The 24,391-nt window shown below is 43.2% G+C and overlaps 1 protein-coding gene across 10 annotated transcripts in view; it reads left to right on the forward strand.

Annotated features, from left to right (window-relative positions):
- Positions 1 to 24,391, forward strand: part of CUNH1orf226 (chromosome unknown C1orf226 homolog) — a 385,517-nt gene that overhangs the window by 329,853 nt on the left and 31,273 nt on the right. For 8 of the 10 annotated variants that reach the window (XM_012468862.3, XM_012468858.3, XM_012468859.3 and 5 more), the window contains 3 exons: positions 162 to 270; positions 11,248 to 11,389; positions 23,148 to 23,314. In XM_012468862.3, coding sequence (XP_012324285.1) covers positions 162 to 270; positions 11,248 to 11,389; positions 23,148 to 23,314 — 418 coding nt within the window. Of the gene's footprint in view, positions 1 to 161; positions 271 to 2,919; positions 6,499 to 7,741; positions 7,863 to 11,247; positions 11,390 to 23,147; positions 23,315 to 24,391 lie in introns of those variants that run through there. The other 2 variants (XM_012468865.2, XM_012468864.2) reach the window with 2 other exon arrangements.

Here is a 24,391-nt window from a genome sequence, read left to right on the forward strand (position 1 = left end):
GCTCCTGCATTGTGACTTTTTGATCCCGAAGGAAGAAGATTTTCTGTCATAACTTGGCTCTCATGAGCTCTGCTTCAGAGTATCCTTAAACAGAGCTTTCCTGGTTGGAGATTTGAACCTAAGGCCATTTTCAGTGCATTTTTCTGTTGTTCTTCCTTTAGGATCTTCTATGTCTCTCATGATTCCCAAGACTTGAAGATCTTCAGCTATATTGCTCGAGATGGTGCCAGCAACGTCTTCAGGTGTAATGTCTTTAAATCCAAGAAGAAGGTAAAGAGATGGTCGTCATCCATCTGCTATTCTCCTCTAATGGGTCCAGAGCACCCGCAACATTGGCCCGTGCCCCTGTTGAAGATGGCTACTGTAATGTTGACATGGGGCAACCATCTCAGTAGTCTGTCATTGCTCCTATATAACGGATTTCTCTTTTAGCATCATCTGAACTTTGTACATAGTTGCATATAGATGATTGGAGAGGGATTGACCATTGGCTACATGCTCTGGGATGAGAGCAGTTCAACAGCACTAGGAGTGATGCTAACTTCATCCTAGGGTAGGAAAAAAGCATTGTCATTTGCTAAGGAGACTCTTCATCATAATTCTGTGTATTGATTAGAGGGCTACAAAATATGAAGACACATGGAGTCCAGTTTAGACTTGGTGTATGATATTGGTTATCCTGGGTGATTATTTGGGATGACAACCTTGGTACCCAAGTAAATGCAACTTTTGCGATTCTGAAGAGGCGTTCTTTATATTAATAACATTCCCCCAGGAGTCTAACACACACAACTGGGGTTTTAGAAGCCTAGAAGCTAGCCCTGCCTCTCCACTGGAGCCCTGAGTGACATTATGTAGGTCTCAGCTTCCTCATCTATAAAATAAGGAGAATCATCAAAATCGGCATTTCCTAAAATGTGTTCTGTAAAACATTTATCAGCCAAAATATTTCATGTTAAAACGACCTAAGTTGCTGAGAAGGTGTGATTTTAACTTTGTTTAACCCAGAATTTCTCAACCTGATTTCACAGTGGAACCATATTTTTTCCATGTAATGTGTTAATATCCTGGGAACTATTTTTCTGCAGAAGAGATTTTGGAAAACACTGTATTTGTGTCTATAAGGACCCTAATTGGTCCACCATTTTAGAAACAAACCATTAAGCCTGGCTTTCTACCAGAACTTGATTTTATGCATCTTTTGTCTTCAGGCCTCTTTAGTAGATGTGTAGGTACCTTGTCAAGTACCTTATCAATAACACATGCTAGGGTCCAGATTTACTGATAGGCGTCCTTTTCCCTATCCTACTTCCACAAAGAGGATTATGCCTTGCTAACTTAGCCTCTTCCTCTACAGAGCTTTGTGCCCTTACCCACCCTGTTCCAGGCTTTTTAAATGCAAATCATGGAGTTGGATGAAAAGTGCTAGAACTGGAAAGATGGGAGGAATAAAAGAGTAAGTTGCCAGACTTCACATCTAGATAACAGTATAGCTGAGAGCGGGAAAAAAACAAATGAGGCTAAGTCAAGCTGCATTAAAGAACTGATAGAAAGGTAAGTAGGAAGAGGGAAAGAGAGTGAAAGCCTCTTATGTGGCCTTGTGTAGAGGACCTGGGGAGGAAGAAAAGGAAACACAAAGTGTTCCTGATAGTCATGAATTGGATCATCTGTAATGTTCTTTGACAGATGCAGCAAAAGACTGGAATTCCCTTTTAATTCATTTTGAGTATTTGACTGTGCTTCTGACTTTAGTTTTGTACGTAGACTGGACCATGTGGACCTTGGAATTTATTAGAGTTACAAATGACACCTTATCATTTGCCAGGTTCTTTAATAGTTAATCTTACTTTATCTTTATAAACACATATGCAAAAAAGGTAAGACATGTAATTTTCACCTGCCAGTTTTACAGATGAATAAATCGAGGCTTAGAGAGATTAAATAGCTTGCCTGAGTTCTCATGAACAGGCACTGGCTAGAATAGAACCAGGGAGACATGCAGGACAAAAGAATTTTGAGCAGGAAACCTGGGTAAGATGATCATTATATTATATTTGCCTTGCTAGATCTAATGTAGCAATACAGACGCAGTGGGGGCATCCACTTCTAACAAAACCTGAGTTTAAGAGCAGTGTCCACTGAGAACTTTAATCTTGAAGCACAGAATGGAGTTCTCATTACCCAGTGAAAAGAAGTAGTCCTCTGGTTGCCTATCACGTCAATTTTTTTCCATGTCTCATAGCTCTTACAGCAAATTCTGATCTCTAGCTCTTCTGTTTCCTATACACCTTTCACCCTCACTTACTGAGACTCTAGCTCTTCATAGAGTTGGTTCTCAGGACCTTTCCTGGCCTGAAACCAGGCAACTGGGGGGATTGTTTCCATTCAGCCTGGCCGGTGAGCCCTTCTGCTGCTGAGCTGTAGGTGGGAAGGCCAGTTTCCAAGCTAAGAAAGGGAAGTGAATTGTTCAGCGAAGGATGCAGAGTTGTGGAGGGCTGCGGAACACGTTTTGCTTGCCCTCCTGCTTAGCCTCGAAACATGGTGATTTACCTTTTTATAAAGCACTTCTCTCTCTCTTTTTTTTTTTTTTTTGAGACAGAGTTTCGCTCTTGTTACCCAGGCTGGAGTGCAATGGCGCGATCTCGGCTCACCGCAACCTCCGCCTCCTGGGTTCAGGCAATTCTCCTGCCTCAGCCTCCCAAGTAGCTGGGACTACAAGCACATGCCACCATGCCCGACTAATTTTTTGTGTTTTTAGTAGAGATGGGGTTTCACCATGTTGACCAGGATGGTCTTGATCTCTTGACCTCGTGATCCACCCGCCTCAGCCTCCCAAAGTGCTGGGATTACAGGCGTGAGCCACCGCGCCCGGCCTTATAAAGCACTTCTAATTTCAAGAGATAATAGTTAGCTTGGGAAGGGGTTTTAACTGGCAAATCATAGGAATGCTTCAGAGTTGGGTGGGGTGGGGGGAGGACTATAGAGGAAATGTTGTTGCAGAGATGTCGCTGGGTTGTTGGAAGTCAACAGGGAGGCCTCTTGACTGGAAGCCTGCAGACGTGGGTGTTCTCCAGAGCCCTCGTATTGGTCATGGTGTAGGAAAACCTTGTCTGAGATCCTTGCCATGGTGGGACTTTGGTTATTGCTGCTTCACATCACATCATGTAGCCTGTGTATATACCCATGACATGTTTCTCATGACTTCTAATGGGGTGTCGTCATCACCCTACAGTTCACATGGGGAAAGGGTTGCCTCCTCTGTTGGTTGAGAATATGAGTCAGGTGTCTCAGTTGAGGCCTGATTGAGGGCCTGGCCTCCCTCGATCTTACTCCCTGCACAGCTATTACTCTGTACCTATGGATCTTCCTTGGGCCACTCACACAGCCAATGTGGCTCCCACCTTTGGAGTTGTATTCTTGAGCTAAGTTTTTTTCAGCTGGGCTTTCACCAGAAGCTAGGTAGCAAAATATTGCAGGACTATAACACGGTAACTGCTGCTCTTCTGTACTCTAGATTATCTGAGTTCCAGCCTCATATTACATCAAATAATAATATCTAACCTGTTTTGATTAGTTGCTATAAGCCTGAGACGGTTCTAAGCTCTCTATATGAATGATCTAATTTCATTCCCACAGCAGCCCTATGAGGCAGGTACTATTATGCTCTTCATTTTATAGGTGGGAAAATGGGGCCTTAAGGTACATAATGTATGTAAAGACTCAATAAGTACTAGAGTCAGACCTGAACCCAGAAGGTCTGACTGTGGAGCTCACACTCTTACCCACTCCATTGTATTATTGTTGTTGGCTCCTTAGGAAGTTATGTAACTCAGAAGTTGCTTTGTTTTCCAAGACCCATTTGTAACTGGGCTCAGCTGCAATCATTACATGGCTATGAAGAGCTCCTTAACTCTGAATGGCCCAAATCACTTTAACATAGATTTTCCTTTTTTCCTCATGATATCCTTGTATGGTTAATATTGACTCAATTTTGTACTTGAAGAAAGAGAGGGCCCAGGGAAGTAAATCACCATTGGTCACACAGTGAATCAGTGATGCCTCTGAGAGTAGAAACAGGCAGTGACTCAATGATGCCACTGAGATTAGAAACAGGCTACCTCCTTCCCAGGCCAGAACTTTGAGTGCTAAACCCTGTTACATAAAACTCATATGAAAGATACATGAGTCTTTCTGGTCTTGAGTTTTCTGTAGCCGTCAAATAAGATGAAAGGCATCTCAGGAGTGCTGATTTTTGTGTGTGAAGTGACATGATCTTTAAGGAACAAATTCTCTGTGACTGGGAAGGATTGTCAGGATTGTGGTAGAGGGACCCTAGCACACTTCAGACCCATGCTAGAAAGGAGGGATGGGAGTAGGTCTTTTCCTCATTGAGAGCATCCAGCGGAGACACTTGCTAATAACATGGGCATTCTTTGTTTTCCCTCCTTGGGAGATATAATGATAGTATTCATTTGCAGGGCCTTTTGCCTCTCTAGAAGCCTCTTGACCTCTCCCATGGAGTAGATGTCATCCTCCTGTCATTTCCTCCTGGCCCCAACAGTATATGGCTGTCTGCCCTGATTACCAGTGACTGCACTTATTAACGCATCAGTGCGTGAAGTGCTGGTGATTAACAGGAGCAGCAGGGATCTCCCCATTATCTTCACGGGCAGCTCCTTGAAATAATTTTGCCTGCAATCACAGCTCAATTGGTTTGCGTTGGGAGAAATAATTTCCTCCTATAATGCTGTCACCATCAAATTGGGGGCCACAACTGTGAAGTTTAACTGTCCTTTTGGTGGTTGCAATGGATTTTGAATGATGATGACAGCCATGTGCTAAAGAATAAGTCACTTGCCTGGTCGAGCTTAAGAGATGAAAGATAGGAAAGCCCTAAATTTAGGGAACGAGTCAGTTTTTTATACTTTGGGTTGAGTTGAGAAGTCAAAATGCAGGAATCATGGGTCTCAGAACTCATTTAGTCTGAATCACTCTCTTTATGGATGAGGAAATCAATACTGAGGTGAATTAACTTGTCCACAGTCACTCAGCTGTTTCTGACAGCACTGAGATTGTAACTCAGACTTCTTTTCTCTAGGGTACTGTTTCATGGACTAGTAGAGTAGAAGGAAAACCCCAGCTATCTATTGGAAACTTTAAGATACAGTATGTCCTGTCAATGTCAGAAGTCACACCTGCTTTGAAACTAAACTTTCCTTATACTGAGCAATATTCTGATGTCCAAGGAATCACCTCAACCAAATTATACAGTCAAAGCCATTAAATAACATGTTGGACAAAAACTTAACCCATCTACCATTTCAGAGACTTAGTACTGTAGATCCAACTATATGTAGAAGTCCAAATAGAAATGTATTTCCATGCTTTGGCATTGTAAATTCCATAGATTAAGATCATTTGAAAGATATAAGCTGATTTTTTTTACTAAGGTTTCCCCTTGCACCCAAAAAGAATACATTAAAGAAACATAACATTCAGTTCTATTTTTGTTGAGATTCTGTGGCGGTTAAGGTCAAGCTAAGGACATATTTTATTGCTGTGATAGATGAGAATTACAAATCTGTGAGCTGTCCTGCAACTGACCTCATGGACTTCAGTTGTCCAAAATTCAGAACTACTTGTCAGTCAAATTTGAGTACCCAAAAGAGATGGAGGAGTGGAGGAGGGGACAGGGGAATAGTAAACTAGAGTAGAGAGCTGGTAGACCAATAAAGAACCTTACTTGCAAGATGTGTGCCCCATTCTTATCCTTTTTATCCTCTTGTTATTGTCATTGTCATCATCATCTTCATCTTATATTTTGTACTTATACTCTCCACTTGCTTATTTAATGACTCTTTTAATCTTCTTTATAAGTTGTCAAGTAAAGAGAGAGCTAGTGAAATTCAGAAGAGTGCCCAAGATTATTTATCAAAGTAGCTGCAGAATATGATTAACAAGAACCATTCTTTACAGTATATAGCACTTAAGGATTTCCAAAGTTTACAGGACCAACCAACCATAAAGTCATTAAGAAAGAGAATAGCAAATAAAATCATGGTCTATGGCCATATCACCTTGGATGTCTCTGATCTCATTAGCCAAGCAGGGTCAGGCCTGCTTTGTACTTTGATGGGAGAAAATAAAATCATGATTGACCATAATTTGTCTATGGGCCTGTGAGGAACAGGACCCAACCTTTTGATTTCTGTCTTCCTGAAGCTACCACTGCAGGCTTTTGTTTGTTTTTGGGTGTACAATCCACAGTGATTGTGAATATAGTGTTATTTTCATGGCCATTGCTGCAGTTCATCAAATGTTGACTCCTGCTAGATATATACTTGATACTCACATTAGGTGTGCTGAAGAGAACAGCTGTTCATTGCATTTGGACTTAACTTTGGTTCTGGTTTGAGGGATGTCCTAGGGTTGTAGGAGAAGAAGCTGTGTCAGCATGAAAAGATGGGTGGTTTGAAGAAACATTGCTGTGCGTATAAGGTAAGTGTATACAGTTCTAAGCTTCCTTTCCGGCTGTATTTTCACAAAATTGCCTGTAATTGACACTCCCATGAGCTTCAGTGCTCTCCATCTGGAGCTAAGAGCCACTCTGAGATTAGATATACCTTTCCAGCTTTGAAAACATCAAAGCAACCATATCCAGCCTAATCTTGACAATGAAGAGCCCACAGATGCTTTTGGGCTGCTAATAGAAAATGGCTTTTGGACAAGAAGATTTGATCTGTGTGGCAAAGCACTTTTAGGGTCTTATGTAAAACTAAATGGGTTTTTACAGAAATAATGCAATATAATGATGCTTTTTAAAAAAAAATCTAGTAAATTCCAGAGAATGGCCAGATTTTGGAACTCAAAAAAGCTGCCTTTTCAATGTTCCACTTGTTCGCTCTTTGTACCTCACTGCCTCCTATCTTTATAAACCTCCACTTTAGTCTCCAAAGGCCTGTATGTGGCCATGAGGTGGGAGCAACTGCTTCACTGTGATCTAGGAGACCCACAGGCAAGCATTCCTAAAAACTTCTGGAAGGGATTCTTTTTAAAGCTTCTGTTTACCAGAGTTTTCCCTCTTGGGTGCAGACATACATGGCTTATTAACGACAAAAATCCCAGCGTGTGTGATTCTTGTATTTCGGGATTGCAGGCAGAACCAGTTTTCTTGCCTAGCAGGCCAGAAGGAGGGGTAACCAAGTGGGGTAAGGCTAGCAGGCAGGAGCCAGCGTGGCTGTGCAGAGAGCAGATGGTAGAGGCACAGCCCCTGCCAGGCACAGGCTGCCTCTACTGGCCACCTTCAGGTAATCACCTCCCTAACAAGGTCCCCATATAGAATCCTCTAAAAGTAGACTCTTTTTTTTTTTTAATGGTGAAGGAAGTAGAGCCTGAAAGTTCAAGGGACATCAGAACTCACGTAGCCATTTATGAGTACAATTAGGAGGCGTTCAGCCCCTTCTGACTCCTAGAGTGGTAGATAGGAAGGGCAATTCTTTTATATGTATGTATGTAGTCATTCTGTAAAACAGAGTAGCTTGATGATGTGTTCAAGTGCAGAGGGCTCTTTATAAAACATGCTACTGGGTCCTTTTACTGTGGATAGAAATATAACCTTCACATAAAAGGAGTAAAATAAAAAAATTAAACCATTTTATTTAATTTGTTAATTTAATTATTCAACCATTTACCACTCAATGTGCAGATCTAGAACTCGTAATGCAACAATTTCCTTACATAGGAACCATCATACTAACTCAGACCAAAGATTCACTGGGCCCAGGAATTTTCCTCTGATGCTGTGGTAGAGGCTATGCTGTCTGAGGCACAGCCTTTTGGATGCTAGCATACACACGTAAGAGGTGATTCTCTTAGTCTCTTTATGTTTCTATTATAATAAAAATCATTGCACCTTTTTTGCATGGCTTTTTCTCTTCTGTCTTAATTGCCTCTTGGTGCAGCGAATTCCATAATCAGGATAAAACATTTATTGAGCATTTACTGTATGCCAGGCACTGTGGTAGGTGCTATCATATGTGTAATCCATTTATTAATTCCTCTCTGTGACAGAACAAATGCTATAATGCTATAGACCCATCACTGATTCACTTTTTCTGTGCAGTTACGGAAATACTATAGAGAAAACTGACAGAGGGAGGTTAGTAAGGAAATGGGAGGCTGAGGGATGGGATGCCCTTTCCAGCATGGGAAAGGCAGGACCAGTAAACCTAAAATCTGCATTTTCTACTTTTTCAGGGCAGTCAGGTAGAGGTTAGGGGCAGTTGCTGATCCTAGTAAAAAGTACTAGTAAAATGTAAAAATGAAGCAGTATAAATATTAAGCATTAAAACCAGCCCACTTCCTTACAAACGCTTTGAGCTTATAAATGGTTGAACCTGTGAGTATGTTCTGCATGTTTGTCCATGATAAAGGTGGCAGAATAGAGATTTGAGCTGGAGTCTACATTCTTAAAGGACTCAGTTCTGAGCATATCCTGTCGTCCATTGTCATCTTGTGATGCCTGAGAAATACAAGTCCTCCGTAAAGTCATTCTCCCACCAACGTTATCCTCTTATTTAAATCTGAGGGCTTCCTTCCAAAGATAAAGTTAGAAATTTTATCCCTACCCCTGTCTAATCCCATAGATCAGGGACAATTTGTTTGAGGATTTAAAAATTTTTAATATCTTAAAAGCTGGTTAAAGGAAGTGTCTGTGATTTACAGATGATGGAATTTGTAACAAGTCTTCCTTAGGAAAACCTGAGATGTTATAGGAACAAACTCTGTAATGAATTTGGAATTTTCTATATAACTGTATTTTAAAGGGAGAAGCTGAGTCTGTGCCCTGGGAATGATACCGATATTTATTTTTTTTGCAGATATTTATTCAGCATGAGATGTCTGGGTTAATTTATGTAAGAGAAGACAGTAATGGAATTAAACACTTAATCTCTACATACCATTTGGACTTACCATATTTTATTGTTACAACTGAAAACATTTACATTTTCCACCTCTTGTAAAGAACTTGGGAGAGCAAAATTCCCAAGAGTCAGAGAAGAAAGGAGGGGAAAGTGTCTATATAATGGACACTGAGTATACGTGGTAGACAGAATAAAGTCATACCTAAGGTTTAGTAAGCTAGTAATGAGATTTGCTGTAGATGATTGACCATCCTCAGCCTGCTCTTACTCTCACAAAATCTCAAGGCCCAGGGGAATAACACTTTCTGATGTAGGAGCCTTTTCTTCTCCTTTTTCACCTGAGAGTTAAGCCTCCTGGCTCAGCACAGCTTGATGGCTAAAGGAGATGTAGAAAGCTAGAGTGTTCTTGGCCCACATTTGTTAGGGACTGTGTCTTCTAAATCACACCTTTTTGTGTTCTGGGAGTAGGAGCTTCTTGCTTAGGACTGATGCCTACTGCTTCTCAACTTCCTGTGCAGATAAAACAGTCATCTCTCAGACACTGCAAGCCTATGGTATGAGAAGGGGCCTAAGTCTGCCCTGTGGACACAGGTGGAAATTAAGGGTAGACATAGAAAACAGTGGTTCTGATTCACTACTAGGTGATAGTGGACCCCACAGAAGTTACCCATCTCCTCCTGCTTCGCTTAAAGTTCTCATCTCCCAGAAGTGTCAGGATGTTCCAAGTGAGATACCAGTGGAGAATATCCCTGGAGTTAGTATAATGGCTAAGAAAGGTTAGAGCTGTCAAACAGTTACTTCTAGGAGGGTGTTTGAATTGAGGAATACAAGGAGCAGTAGAGTGGACTGAGATCTGAAATTAACATGTAGGTGATAATCAGCCAAGATGCCTTTTCACATTAATATGGATGCTTTGGCCTGAAATAAACAGAAGGAACATAGAAATGACTCCAGGCTCAAGGAAAAGCAATTTTAGAAGTTATATCCAGCAGAAAATGGACTGCAGCAGTTGTTCTATGCACAGGGTTCTAAGGTTCCTAGGAGTTCGTGAAGATAGTAATGGGAAAGATGAGCTCATTGTTATATGTGCTTCATTTATGCATTTCATGTTACAATTAGCTCATCTTTTTTATTACTACCTTCAAGAAGCCCTTCTAGGCTTATCAAAACACTGGATATCAGTTAGGTAATATAATACCAGCTACCTCATGCTGATGAAAAGCCCTACTTGATTGCTGCCATTACCTGGGGGGTTTTGGATGTGATTGATGGACTTTATGGTGTCAACAGGTAGCATGGCTGACCTGAAGTCAGCTAATCCAAAACATGATTAATGTTAGATTTGAGTAAAGGGTGACAGTCACAATTAAACTGTAGCCCATGGTGGTGGGATGCTTGAGGTCCACTGAGGAAAGAGAAGCAATGTGCTCAGCCCTTCCCAGCCTGAGCTCTAAAACTCTTATAAACCACAACACTCATTTCTGTCCTTGAAAGAAAGCAAAAGCTGACATCATCAAACCATAGTCAGTTATCTCTTTGAGGCCATGCCCTGGAACCCCTGCATGTGGCTCTTCCTCACAGCCTGCATGGATGGCCTAAGACTCTACATAGGAGCAGACTTCGTTGTCCTCTCTCTCCTTTTCTAAATGGTGGAATACTGGGAGCTAGGGTCAAGTTCCCTTCTTGGGCTCTTAAAGCAAGAGATTAAGTAGCAAAACAAAAGAAAGGAAGGAGCCACAGAACAGACCCAAGTGCGTGAGGTCTTTAGAGTCAGTCTGGGAAAGGCTTACATTAGATTTAGTTGGCTGCCAACTAGTAGTGTTCCAGGGGAGTTGGGTGCTGAGCTTCCATTGGTTGCTGCTGTTTAGGCCATGGCTTCCAAGCCTCATGTTACCACCACCCTTGGTCTGCAGGAGCTCCAGGAAAAGTCAACATTTGCAGCAGCATTCAAAAAAGAAAAGAAAAAGTGATAGCTGAGTTCCTCTTAGTTTGATGGACCCACTCAACATTTGATCATGGTTGGCAAAAGATTCTGAAGCATATTGACTACTTGTATTACCCAAGGGAGGAAGGAATTGGGGCTAAATCCACAATTGGCATATTTGCTATCTGTCCTTTCAGATAACTGATTATTTCAGAACTGTGGTGACAGTTTCTATTTTCTGGAGTATTTCAGAAAGGGAAAGTATCTTTGCACTCATTTGTACATGCATATCTGAACAACTTTAGGTTTTTCTGTCTCTTTCCTTTGCTGCTTCATAAGTTTCTGTCCATATGCTTCCTGCACATCCTTACCCACCCAGTTCTCCTTTCTCCTTCCCAGAGCCAAGCTATGAGAATTGTTCGGACAGTGGGACAGGCTTTTGAGGTCTGTCACAAGCTGAGCCTGCAGCACACGCAGCAGAATGCAGATGGCCAGGAAGATGGAGAGAGTGAGAAGAACAGCAACAGCTCAGGGGACCCAGGTAGGCACCGTGGCTTCTGCGGATGTGGATGGAGAGGCAGTGCACACAGTAGGCTCCAGTGGATCGCTGGAGCCCCAGGCTGTGAATTCATTTTAAGAAACATTTTATGTATTCTGTTTTTCTCCAAATTCTAGACTCTCTTGAAGGAACATGTATTGCTTTTATAACAGAAATTAAAGATGTTTAAATTATTAAATGATATCAGGGAGAGGTAGAGCTGCTATGCTACCAAATCTGACTTCAAAGAAAATTTCAGTGAAAAAGCACCCCTGTAAAACAAATTAGAAAGAACATAAATGTATAATTACCTAAAGAGTTTGTTTTATTAAATTTCTAATTTCTGTAGTTCTATAAGCCCTCAATGTGGATAGTATTTTAATATCCCCAACTTTCAAGCCTCATTAAAAGTCAGGAAGGAGGATGGGCGCCATGGCTCAGCCTGTAATCCTAGCACTTTGGGAGGCTGAGATGGGCAGATCACTTGAGCCCAGGAGTTCAAGACCAGCCTGGCCAACATGGTGAAACTCCATCTCTACTAAAAATACAAAAATTAGCAATGTGTGGTGGTAAACACCTGTAGTCCCAGCTGCTTGGAAGGCTGAGGCAGGAGAATTGCTTGAATCTAGGAGATGGAGGTTGCGGTGAGCCAAGATTGTGTCACTGCACTCCAGCCTAGGCAACAGAGCTAGACTATCTTAAAAAAAAAAAAAAAAAAAAAAAAAAAAGTCAGGAAGGAGATAAGAATGTTGTATTATTTAACAATAAATGTTTAAAAACTGAAGTATGGGCAAGAAAAAGAGCAGGTAAAAAAATAATATTGTTTATGTTAATTTTTAACATAGGAAACCTAAGAAAATAAACCGAGAACTATTAGAAATAATAAGAGAATTCAGCTAGAAAGTCAGAGTTTAATAACACATATAGATATATCTGTGGTTTTAGTATATTCCAAGAACAGCTGGTTAGAAGTCATAGTGGAAGAAAAAAATCCATTAAAACAACAATGAAAAATAATCACAATAAAAATGTGTATGTTTTCTATAAAAAAACTTAAACAAATGGAAAGGTATGCCATATTGTTTGATGGGAATGCTCAACATCATAAAAATGTTAATTCTTCCTTTGTGAATCTATAAACTTAACATGACAATACAGATTTTTAACAGCAAAGGAGGCTCCACAGTAAGCTGCAGTGTTCAAAACTCATGGGATATAGCTAAAGCAATGCTCAGAGGAAAATTCAAAGGTTCAGTCACTTACATTAACAGATGCAAATCATGAAAGTCAAATTAATTAAGCACCCCACTCAAAAAGTTCAAAAACAACAAAAGAAACTCTACTCTGCAAACAGAGAGAAGACCCTGGCCTTGCATTGTAGCTGCAGCAGTCACTGCCTGTGTGATCTTGGGCAAGTTCCATAACCTCTCTGTGCTTTAGTTTACTCTTCCAAAAAACAGAAATAGTAGTACTATGTGCTTCAGAGTTATTGTCATAATTAGATAAACTGATACTTTTAAAATGCTGAGCCTGGTGCTTATGCAGAGAATGCACCACATATATATGTGCTATTATTTTAAAGTAAATATATGAAAATTAAAAAGCAAGAATAGAAAAAATTCTGTAAAAGATGAATGATAGCAGAGGAGGAGTGGCTTTCCTCATAGAAAAAGACATGATAAAGCTATAACAGGTAAAACTGTACTTACGATAGGTAAAACTCATGTTCAAATAGGTGCCTGAATAGATCAGAATAGAAACTCATATACAGACCCAGATATGTTTGCAAATTTAGCATATGATAGAGGGAGAATCCATATGGAGAAAAATGTGGAAATCTTTATTAAATTTGAAAATTCATATGCCTTTTGAACCCCAAACTTCCTTCAAATTCCCTCCTAAGAATTAACCCTAAAGGTAGATGCATACAGGTGTGAAATGCTTCATATATAAGGTTATATAACAAAGAATTTGTTATAGAACCAAAGGATTAGAAACAGCAAGAGGGGACTTTTAAATAAATTACAATACATTGCACAACCATTAAGAAGAATGAGTTAGTTCTCTATGAACCAATGTAAAGCCATCTTCAAGATATTTTGCTTACTTAAAAAAGTCAAAGTTTAAGGGTCAGGCATGGTGGCTCACACCTGTAATCCCAGCACTTTGAGAGACTGAGGCAGGCGGATCACTTAAGGTCAGGAGTTTGAGACCAGCCTGGCCAAAATGGAGAAACCCCATCTCTACCAAAAATATAAAAAATTAGCTGGCTGTGGTGTTGCAAGCCTGTAATCCCAGCTACTCAGGAGGCTGAGGTAGGAGAATCGCTTGAACCTGGGAGGCAGAAGTTGCAGTGAGCCAAAATCATGCGACGGCACTCCAGCGAGGGTGAAAGAGTGAGACTCCATCTCAAAAAAAACCCAAAAAGGTCAAAGTTTAGAATTGTGAAAAAAAGAAAAAAAATAGAATTGTGGATATGACATGCTACCAATTGTATTAAAAATCCATAGATTTAAATGTGTGTGTATATGTAGGTATATATGTATACACATGCATGCACACACACACATTTCTTATGCATGGAATATCTCCAGAGTAGTACACAAGAAACTGGTAACTGTGGTTCATCCTGAGAAAAGGAACTGGGTGGCTGGGGTGGCAGGAAGATTGACTTTTCACTGTACTTTTATAGCCTTAATACCTTAGATATAGATTAGTTATACATCCATTATAAAAAAGAAAATATGTATTATTAGATATATGTTTTAGATGTATATTAGTTATAAACCTTAGATATATATTAGTTATAAATCTTGAAAACCTGACATTATTTTCATCCTAGTGCCCAGTTTCTATGTGAATAGAGGGAATTATTTCACTTCTCTTTTGGCTTACTCATTTCTATTAAGTAGTGACATTCCATTACTAATGACAGCATCTCCATGATCTTGACTCATAAAGTATTATCACACAGATGGAGCCTTGCATTCTATCATGTACCCTTGACCAGTCTCAATTTATAGCAAGCCACAGTCCTAATGTGATATAAACATTAAAATTGTTCCATCTCTGTGATCTAGGACTTCGAGATAAAGCAGAGAAATAGAGGCACACGTTGGTGAATGCTTTATATATCTCTGCTGGTCAATTTTTAGAGCATACTGGTGACAGTTTCCTATAAACCTTATATGGAGGACACATCAGACCTCTAGCTGGTTGCTTGGCTCAGAGAACAGAAGCCCGTCTGCTCATTTCTGAATTGGAAGATTCACCACGAGAACTGCTAGCTGGAGAAGATTGAAGTCTGACATTGTTAACTCTTCTTTGGTCATGCCCATGCCCTGTTGGTGGCCTGGCTGGTGGAGAGCCACATCCTAACTCTCAAAAGCTTTTAAACCCACAGTCACATTGGCAGCCAGTATACACATGTACAAAGAAATTTTAAGCAAAAAGTAAAGGGTATTTTCTCCGGTGAAGACAGTTATTCCTGGAGTGAAAGGGATTGGACACAGAGAGGGTGTCCAGAGGCTGAGCATTTGAACACTGTTATTATCACAGAACAACCATCAGAGGCATTTGATCTAATCTCCAAGACCCTAATCGGAACCTATCACTCAGCTGCTGGCCACAGAGGTCAGGGTCATATGGTCTGGCCAGGTGGAGAGAACCACCTGGATAGCTTTTTATATTAACAACACCAAGGGGTAGATCTTATTTCCCTTTTGCAGTGGGAACTGCTCTTTTCTTGTACTTCGGCCCCTGCAGTGGTCTGCTGGGTGGAGTGGGTTTGGTGTGATTCATGATTCTCTGAAGACTCAGTGGGGATTCCATAAGGATCACTTCCTGTCCTTTTCTTTCAGTCTTACTTCCCTCACTCCGCCCTTGTTCCCTGAGCTCCTTCCTGCTTGGAACATACGGTATCATGGACTTTCCAGCCACAGTCAACACTGTTCCCTATGCCGTGGGTCCCTGCCTTCACCTCTATGCAGATATCCTACCCATCCTTCAAGCCTAGCACTGTCTTCTGGGAAGCCAGACTTTTAGCTCCCATGCTCATTCAGAAAATTTAAACCCTTCTTTTCTGGGTTCCCGTGTTTTCTTCACTCCTGGCTGATGCCATTAACATTAACATTTAGTCCACTGTGTACCAGACATATAGCATAGCGTCCTCTGTCTTTAGTGGAGTATGAGCTCTGGGAAAGTGGGGACTTCCTAGCACAATTAAGACTTGTTGAATAAACTGACAAGCACAGTCAGTGAGTGTGGCAGGGAGTACATATGTTTTAGTCATTGTCAACAAATGTTTGTTAAATGCTTACCGTATGCCAAAAGGAACACAGAGATTGAGTAGAGATTTCAACAGGGAGTGACTTTTAAACAGCCCCCTTTGTTGAGGAATGATGACACTTGGTGTGGAGGGAGCAGGCAGAATTGAGGTGACACTGGGAGACTGAGCAGAGTATTGATGAGAAGGTGGTGACGGTGACCATGGCTACGGAGGCCAGTGTGCTCACACTCCTTGATTGTAACAGATGGTCAGCTTTGAAATAACAGGCATACCAGCTATGTTTCTCTCTCTTTCTTTATTACCTTTTTGGAGATAGTTTTCCCAAATCTCATTACTATACGTGAGACCTCAGCTGCTTGGCATCTTCCTTATACTACTCTTCCTAAGAAAAATGGAATGATATTCTACATGAGGGTCCATTCTAGGAAAGCCTGTCAGGCCCAGTACAGTTTCTTCAAGGTTTAAGATGTCTAACAGAGCACTGAATCTCTACAAGGAGGTCAAGCATGGGCTGGGTGTGCTAAATAATATGGGCATCCCTGCAGGGAAATGGAGGCAGCAAGGGTTCTCCCCTGCTCGTGAAGGTGAGGAGAAGGCCTGTAGGCTGATGGAAATTGTGTTAGTCAGGGACATACAGAGAAAGAGAGAGACTCATTTTTAAGAATTGGCTCCTGGAACTGTAGAGACTTGGTAGATCCAAAATTTGCAGGATAGGCCAGCAGGCTGGAGACCCAGGGAAGAATTGCAGTTTGAGTGTGAAGGCCGTCTGCTGGCAGAATTCCCTCTTCCTCCAGGTAGGTCAGCCTTTGCTCTGTTAAGACCTTCAACTGATTGGATGGGGTCTTCCCATATTATGGGGGAGTAATCAGCTTGGCTCAGAGTCTAATGATTTAAATGTTAATCTCATTTAAAAAAAAAATACCTTCACAGCAACATGTAGAATAATATTTGACCGAATACCTTGGTACCATAGTGACCTAGCCCAGTTGACACATACAATTAACAACCACAGAAGTGAAGATACAGAGTGGCACGATGGAGAGAGTGCTGGAGCCGCGGGCTAGAGGAGCCACTGAGGGCTTAGGTTCCAGCACCAGAACCACTGGCTTGAATCCTGACTCTACCGCCTTTCAGCTGGCTAATCCTCAGCAAATTTCATGGTCTCTCTGGAGCTTCGTTTTCTCATCCGTCTGGTATTGTGAGAGAATCTATGTAAAGCAGCATAGTGCCTAGCATATAACATGCTCTCCGTAAGTACCCACTGTTTGTTTAGTGCGATGTTTGCCTTACCAGTGGAGCCAGCCCACCTAACGTGTCAGCAGGCCCTCCATTGTGCAGAGGAAACATATTTACTCTGGAGGAGCTGGAGAGCGCTGTCTCGTCACGTCTTTTCATGGTTTTCAGCAGCGTTTTCAGTGATGTTGCTCACTTTCATTGTGCGCCTCCTCCCTCTCTTCCTCTTTGTGCCTGCCTTTCTTTCCTCCTTGTTCTGACTACTGTTCTCTTCCTGGGGGAGGTTTATCTTTTGTATCATTTGGCAGCAGCTGCCCTTGGCCGTCCCTGGGGCCCAGAGCCAGGTGGGGCCGCTGCTCCTGTGGCACTTGCCCTGTTGTGTCCTGTGCTGTTTCTCTGACGACTCCTGGAGAGGGTTTCCTGGGAGACACCCTGTTCCCTTGGAGGTGACCCTCCTCCCCCAACTGCAGACAATCCAACATGGGAAAGGACCCGGAGCCTTTTGGTGGGATAGACCTTTCTGAAAATAAAACTTTTTTTTTTTTTAATACGAGAAAAGCATCTAAGATCTACTCTGTCAGCAAAGATTGTGAATACGATATTATGAACTAGAGTCCTTGTGTTGTACATTAGAGTTCTGGCCTTATCATCCTACATACCTACAACCTTGTATCCTTTGACTTATATCTCTCTCTTCCCCCCAGCTCCTGATAACCACCACTTAGTGTAGTAATGATGATAAATCAATTAATACAGGTTGAGCATCCTTAATCTGAAAATCTAAAATCTGAAATGCTCCAAGATCAGTAATTTTTTGAGCACCAGCTTGACACCACAAGTGGAAAATTCCACACTTGATACCTTTGCTTGCTGATGGTTTCATGTACGCAAATGTTGTTTAATGCACAAAATTGTATAAAATTGCCTTCGGCTATATAAAGTGGGTATGAAACATCAGTGGATTTCATGTTTAGACGTGGGTCCCATCTCTAAGACATTTCATTATACACATGCAAATAGGCAACTCTAAAATCCAAAACACTTGTAGTCCTAAGCATTTCAGATAGGGATACTCAGCCCATACACATAAAACTAGTGCAGTTTTGTTTAAGCTTAAAAGCTGTTATTGCAGTTTCAAGGCCAGAAGTGGCCATTTCAAGCACTTTGGGACTGAGCTTGTAACTCCTCACTCATTTGACTGTACCAACTGGCTAAACCCCAATTCTGCATTAACCCAACAGTACCTTTTCATTTTCGCCCTGTGACACTGATCAGCACTAAAGAAAACTGCCACCCACAGACCAATTACACATCTGTGGTCCCCAAACGCAGCCAGGGCTACTTCACCATTCAGCAGCCCTGCTTGTCCCCAGCTTCTGTCTCAGTGGACAGTGGCCTTTTGCTGCTGCCTGCCGCTGCATTCCACCTCCATCTCACCTCCTCTGGAACTCTGAGCAACTGGTTATCTCATGCTCCTGAATCTTCACCCAAATTATCTACTATGCTGCCTTTCCCTTCCTCTCCCAACTGCAGATAGATAAGGTCAAGTCTTTCTTATCTTAAAAACAAAACAAAATTAAGCCTTCCTTGTCCCTATATCTCCCTCCTACCCATGACCTTCTCTCTCTCCTCTCCGTGGTAGCCAGGCTTCTTGGTGGCTTGTCTGCACTCACTATTTTCTCCCACTCTTGCTGATATCTTTTCAGCCTCCAGTGATCTGGTGTCTGCTGCCCTGCCAGCCCTTCCTGAAGCTACCGGGCAGGTTTTCCTAAGGGCAGCCTGTCTCTGTAGTGCTCATCCCCAGGAACGAAGTGTGCTTTGGCAGCTTCTGGGGCATCCCCACCACACACTCCTTCCCTTTTGACTCCACTAGCTGCTTTTCAGCATGCTTTGCAGGCTCCGCTTTTTTTTTTTTTTTTCCTTGAGACAGAATCTCACTCTGTCACCCAAGCTGGAGTGTGGTGGCACAATCTCAGCTCACTGCAACCTCCACCACCTAGGTTCAAGTGATTCTCCTGCCTCAGCCTCCCGAGTAGCTGGGATTACAGGCATGCACCACCATGCCTAGCTAATTTTTGTATTTTTAGTAGAGATGGGTGTTTCACCGTGTTGGCCAGGCTGGTCTCGCACTCCTGAACTCAGGTAATTCCACGTGCCTTGGCCTTCCAAAGTGCTGGGATTACAGGCGTGAGCCACCATGCCCGACCTGCAGGCTCCTCTTCTACCTACCCCTTAAGTGTTGGAATTTCTCCAGACTTGCCCCTGGTATTTTTTTTTCCGATGTCCCACGATTTCAACTAAGGTTTATCTTTAGGCCAGGCCTTTTTCCTAACTTTCTATTCATGCACTATAGTAATCTACTCAGCTGCCATAATAAAATGCAGTAGATTGGATGGCTTAAACAGCATTTATTTCTGGTAGTTTTGGAGGCTGAGAAGTCCAAGAGTAAGGTGCCAGCCAACTTGGTTCCTGGTGAGGACTCTCTTCTGGCTTGCAGACAGCTGACTTCTTTCTGTATCCTCACATGGTGGAAAGAGAGAGATCTCCTACATCCCTTCTTATAAAGGCATGAATCCCATCGCGAGGATTGCATTCTTATGATCTAATTACCTCCCAAAAGGTCATCTCCAAATGCTAATACATTGGGAGTTAAGGCTTCCACATATGAACACCAACATTCAGTCCATAACATACCCAACAGCCTAATGGGTATCTCTACTTGACTGTTACACAGACTCTTATGATGTCAACAGGTTTAAAGTTGAACTCATCCTCTTACCTGCAATCCTGCTTCTCCTCCTGGATTTCTCCTATAGGATGCCAGTCTCTACTCAGTCACCTAAATCAGGTATTTTAAAACTCATCTTACACATATCCCCACCCCTGCCCCCACCACAGACAAGCAAGTCCTGTGATTTCTGCCCCATGAAGATTCATCAAATCCATCTCTTTCCTATGTTATTGCCACTGTCTTCGCTTAAGCCCTCCTATTTTCCACCTAGAGTATTGCTTTTTCTCATTCCTCCTGGATCTATCCTCCATACTATATCTAGAGTGAAATTTTGGAGGATGGAAATGTTTTGGTATTACCTGCTTTCAGTCCCTCAAGAAAAGATGCCGACTCTTCCTGGTCGGGTCCCTCCCTACGGAGCCACTTGCAGTGCCTGACATGCCGTGGGCTTCCTGCCTCTGTGCCTCTGCTCCTGCCTTGCCCTCTGCCTAGATTGCCTTCCATGGCCCTCACCCGACCTGCACCTGCCTACTTCCCCACCTGTCTGAGCTGGTACTTCTTCTGCAGGTGGCGTTTGCTCCTCTGCACAGGCTTCTTTCACCCTGACCTAAGTGAGATGCACCTCTCCTGGTGTCCTGCACCTTGGATAGCCCCCTCCTAGGTGATGCTTATGACCTCAGGCTGCAGCCATGGTTCATGTCTGTTTCCTCCATCAGGCTGGAGAAGCATCAAAAACTCAGATTACGCTTATTAGTGTTTAGGCTCAGTGTCTCATAGATTTCTATCATAATAAATGCTTATTGAATAAGTGAATGAAATAACCATGTATCTGATGGCTTCTAGTTACTGTTTAATGTATCAGATAGAAATAGTCTAAAGAGGTAGTTCAGAAAGTAGCACCTCCTACCCCCAATCTTGGTCTTAGTTCTCTCTATTACAGTTTGGAAACTGGAGTGCCTCTTCCCATAAGTTTCCTGGAGAAGCCCGAAGTTTTCCATGTCATTTCCATGCCAACCACCAATAGGGCTATTTCCCCAGGTCCTGGAACACCAGGAGAGACATGAAACACATAGATTTCCTCATTTATTTGACAGGACCAAAAGAACGCCATTTGCTGTGGGTCCCTCCCACCAGGTCTTGTCTTAACGTGATATGCTACAGCACACACAATGATTACAGTCCTCCATCCAGCATGTCCTGTCTATCCCAGCTCTACCCTTCCCAGTTCTAACCAATGTGGATAGTATACTGACCTGTGCCCATTTGCTGTAATAAAGTGGCAGGACTCCACCTGTGATCATCGAAACCCCCACTGGGTGGCAGGAGGTCTCTTAGAAAGCAGTCCTATGGCTTGTCGTTGAATTACTTCAGCATTAGTATGGGAACTGTGCGCATACAAACAAAATAGCTGAATACTTTGTGTTTTTATAAGTCTGCCTAAAACAGAGCAAGAAGCTGAGAGATTTTCTTTTTTTTGAGATGGAGTTTTGCTCTGTCGCCAAGGCTGGAGTGCAGTAGCACAATCTCGGCTCACTGCAACCTCCGCCCCCTGAGTTCCGGTGATTCTCTTGCCTCAGCCTCCTGAGTAGCTGGGATTACAGGCACGCGTCACCATGCCCAGCTAATTTTTTTATTTTTAGTAGAGATGGAGTTTCACCATGTTGGCCAGGATGGTCTCCATCTCTTGACCTTGTGATACACCCGCCTTGGCCTCCCAAAGTGCTGGGATTACAGGCATGAGCCACCATGCCCTGCCAAACCTGAGAGATTTTCTGATTCCACCTGGGCTTCTGGCGAGGCCCTGTCCAAACCCTCGTGTCTGGGGCTTCTTAGTCCTCCCTATTAGTCTCTCCAGGGATGGGAAGTAGATAAGCCTGCAGCCTGTTCTCCTGTTTTGCTACCCTGTCACTACACTACTTCCTGTGTCAGTATTTATGGAACACTTTCTCTGTGCCAGAGAAACATTTTCAGGAAACATGTATGCGACACAGCCTGGCCTCAAGTCTATCAGGGAAGATTGATGGCCAGGCACATCCGATATCGTGTGCTAAGTACACAGGGCGCTGCAGGAGCCCAGCTCCTCCTGATCACTGATGGAAATTTCACCCTGCTCTTTCCTGTACAGGCATGGAGAGCCAGACACTCAGTTTCCAGCACCTCCCAACTACCAACCCTATATCTCTCAGGCTAAACCCCTTCCAGGTGCAGGGTGTGGTAGAGAGCAGGCTGCTCCCTGTGCTCCCGCCTACTGGCTGACCGAGGGGCAGAAGAGCTTCCCCCTCCCTGTCCCCACTGGCCGCAGTCAGAACCATCTTTTCTGTTAAACACCTTTGCAGCCCTCCACAGGACTGTCTCCTCAGCTTTTGGAGTAGCCAGGAAGAAAACCAAGCCCACTGTTTACTTTCTAAATGCCAGGCTTGTTTCCCTTAAGAACACTTCTAGAACAATTTGTTCTACAAAGTAAGCACTCAAATGACCGAGGCCTGGGTGCCTGGGCTGGCTTCAGCGCCGGGCATCAGCTCTGTGTCTCCTGCTGTACCTCCACCTGGTCTATTTAATAATTGGTACGTGGTCTCTGAAAACTCATGAGAAATCTTTTTTGAAGACGGCAGTAATTAACCTAATTGCAAATATAGAAAATGAAAATATTTCCTACGAAATGCCCAGGAGTTGTCAGATATTTTTATGGAATCCAAGAAATAGGATCAGGGAAGGAAGATAAGTAAGAAATAGCAGGCCTTTCTTACATTGGTATTAAGCAGTATGCTGTGCGTGTGGTTAAACAAAGACATGGCCGTTGTCTTCAGTGTAAAGAAAGAAATGTGGGAAGTAGAAAAATTAGATAAGGAAGCATGGAAAAGCAGCCACCCCATCCCTTCCCCGCTCCCCATGCCACCTCCTGCAGGCGTCTCCCTGGCTCTGCTCTTGGTGAGAGGAGCAGGCTCTGAGGGCTGAGAGATGGATACTGTGTTAAAATATGGCTTCTCATCTCCCTGCCTTATTCCTCAGTCATGGAACCCTACCTGTCCATCTAACTGAGCATCTAATTCTGTAGTTGAAGAAACAGGGCCCAGAGAGAGAGAGGTGATTTGCTTCTTGTCCAGCAGTTCATTAGAGGCCCAACTGCCTCATCTCTGGACCCCCGAGCCAGGGCTCTTTCCCTTGGCTGCTTCTGTTCCTGAGCTGCGATGAGATGGAGATGACCAGCACTCCCTTCTCCCAGTGTCCCCACACACTGTCAATATATGCCTGTGGACCTGGCAAAACTGTCACATCCAGGCTTGAGGAAGTATTGCTTTTGTTTCTGCACTTTGAAAAGATACAAAGATGGGAACATCTTACTGGGCTTGAAATGCACTTTAATGTACTTGAGTGAAAAGATGTGTGAAATGTTACAAAGCCACGGGCGTCCCTGGGCTCGACATGCCTGAAAGCTAAAGTGTTAGGAAAGGAGGACTTTGTTCTCAGTGTCTCCATTCTCTTTCCTCCCTCCTGTGTTGTCCCTACAGGCCGCCAGCTCACTGGAGCCGAGAGGGCCTCCACGGCCACTGCAGAGGAGACTGACATCGACGCGGTGGAGGTCCCGCTCCCGGGGAATGACGTCCTGGAATTCAGCCGAGGTGTGACTGATCTAGATGCTGTAGGGAAGGAAGGAGGCTCCCACACAGGCTCCAAGGTAGGCAAGAGATGGCCCATCTGTGTGATCTGCACACATGTGTCCTCAGGTTGTCGGTCACTTCCTAGCCCCTGCCAGCTCAGCTTCTGAGTGAGACATTTCACAGCACAGTGGCGGCGCCAGAGCATGCTTCACTGCTTTTCAGAGGGTCTGACTTCCAGAGGGTCTGGACGCTAGGCACTACTACAGGCCACGATGCCATGGAGCTGATTCCTGACACACATCGCCCTGCCAGAATCCCACCAGTATTTGATCTCATACTCCCTGGCACCCTCTTCCCTTAACAGCATCTCATCTTTGCACAGTATTTTGCAAGACTCACTCTGCCATACCCACACACACAGACTCCTCTGTGGCTTAAAGCTACTAGAGCAAAGTCAGTCTGGCCCCCCTCTGCCTGCAGTAGCAGTGGTGTACCTTGGGTAATTCCTGTAGACAGCACCACAGAGCCTGGAAATTGGCCCACTAGATGTTAAAAACTGAGAGAACACCTTAGTCGTCATCAGCTCCAGCCTAACATCGTATAGGTTAGATGACTGTGGCCTATGGGGTTTCCTAATGTGATCCAATTAAGAAACTAAGAACTTGAGACCAAATTCCAACCTGGAACCAAACCTAATTAAAAATGGTTTAAACCCAGAAGCAGAATTACTGACCAGTAGCTCTACCCTTAGATTCCCGGGCAGTTCACTGTAACATCACCTCTCCTTCTCCATCATTCATATCTTATCTCACATGGAGGTCTGGAGGGCAGTTCAGTTCTACGCTGTCTGCCTGATGTTTCCTTTGGACCCAGTGTGTCCTCTACAGGTGGAAATAGCCCTGTGTCCCTGGGGACTTCCTTTTGTATGCCTGAAGAAGGCCCCACAGCAGAACTGACAGAAATCAAATGTCTCTCCCTGTCACTGAATTCTATGAACGGTAGAAGCCATCTTGGTAAAAATGCCCACAGGAGAGAGAGATGGAAGGAGGGAAGGAGATAGGAACAGCTTTCATCTAACAGGATTTCTCCAGATCATTATTTATTTTAGTATCCCGTCTTCTTTGCTGATGGTTCTCACCAGAGAGGAGGGCAGG

The sequence above is a fragment of the Aotus nancymaae genome, unplaced genomic scaffold (assembly GCF_030222135.1).
Source record: "Aotus nancymaae isolate 86718 unplaced genomic scaffold, 86718_ANA_hifiasm-v0.15.2.pri h1tg000108l, whole genome shotgun sequence".
Classification (NCBI taxonomy): domain Eukaryota; kingdom Metazoa; phylum Chordata; class Mammalia; order Primates; family Aotidae; genus Aotus; species Aotus nancymaae.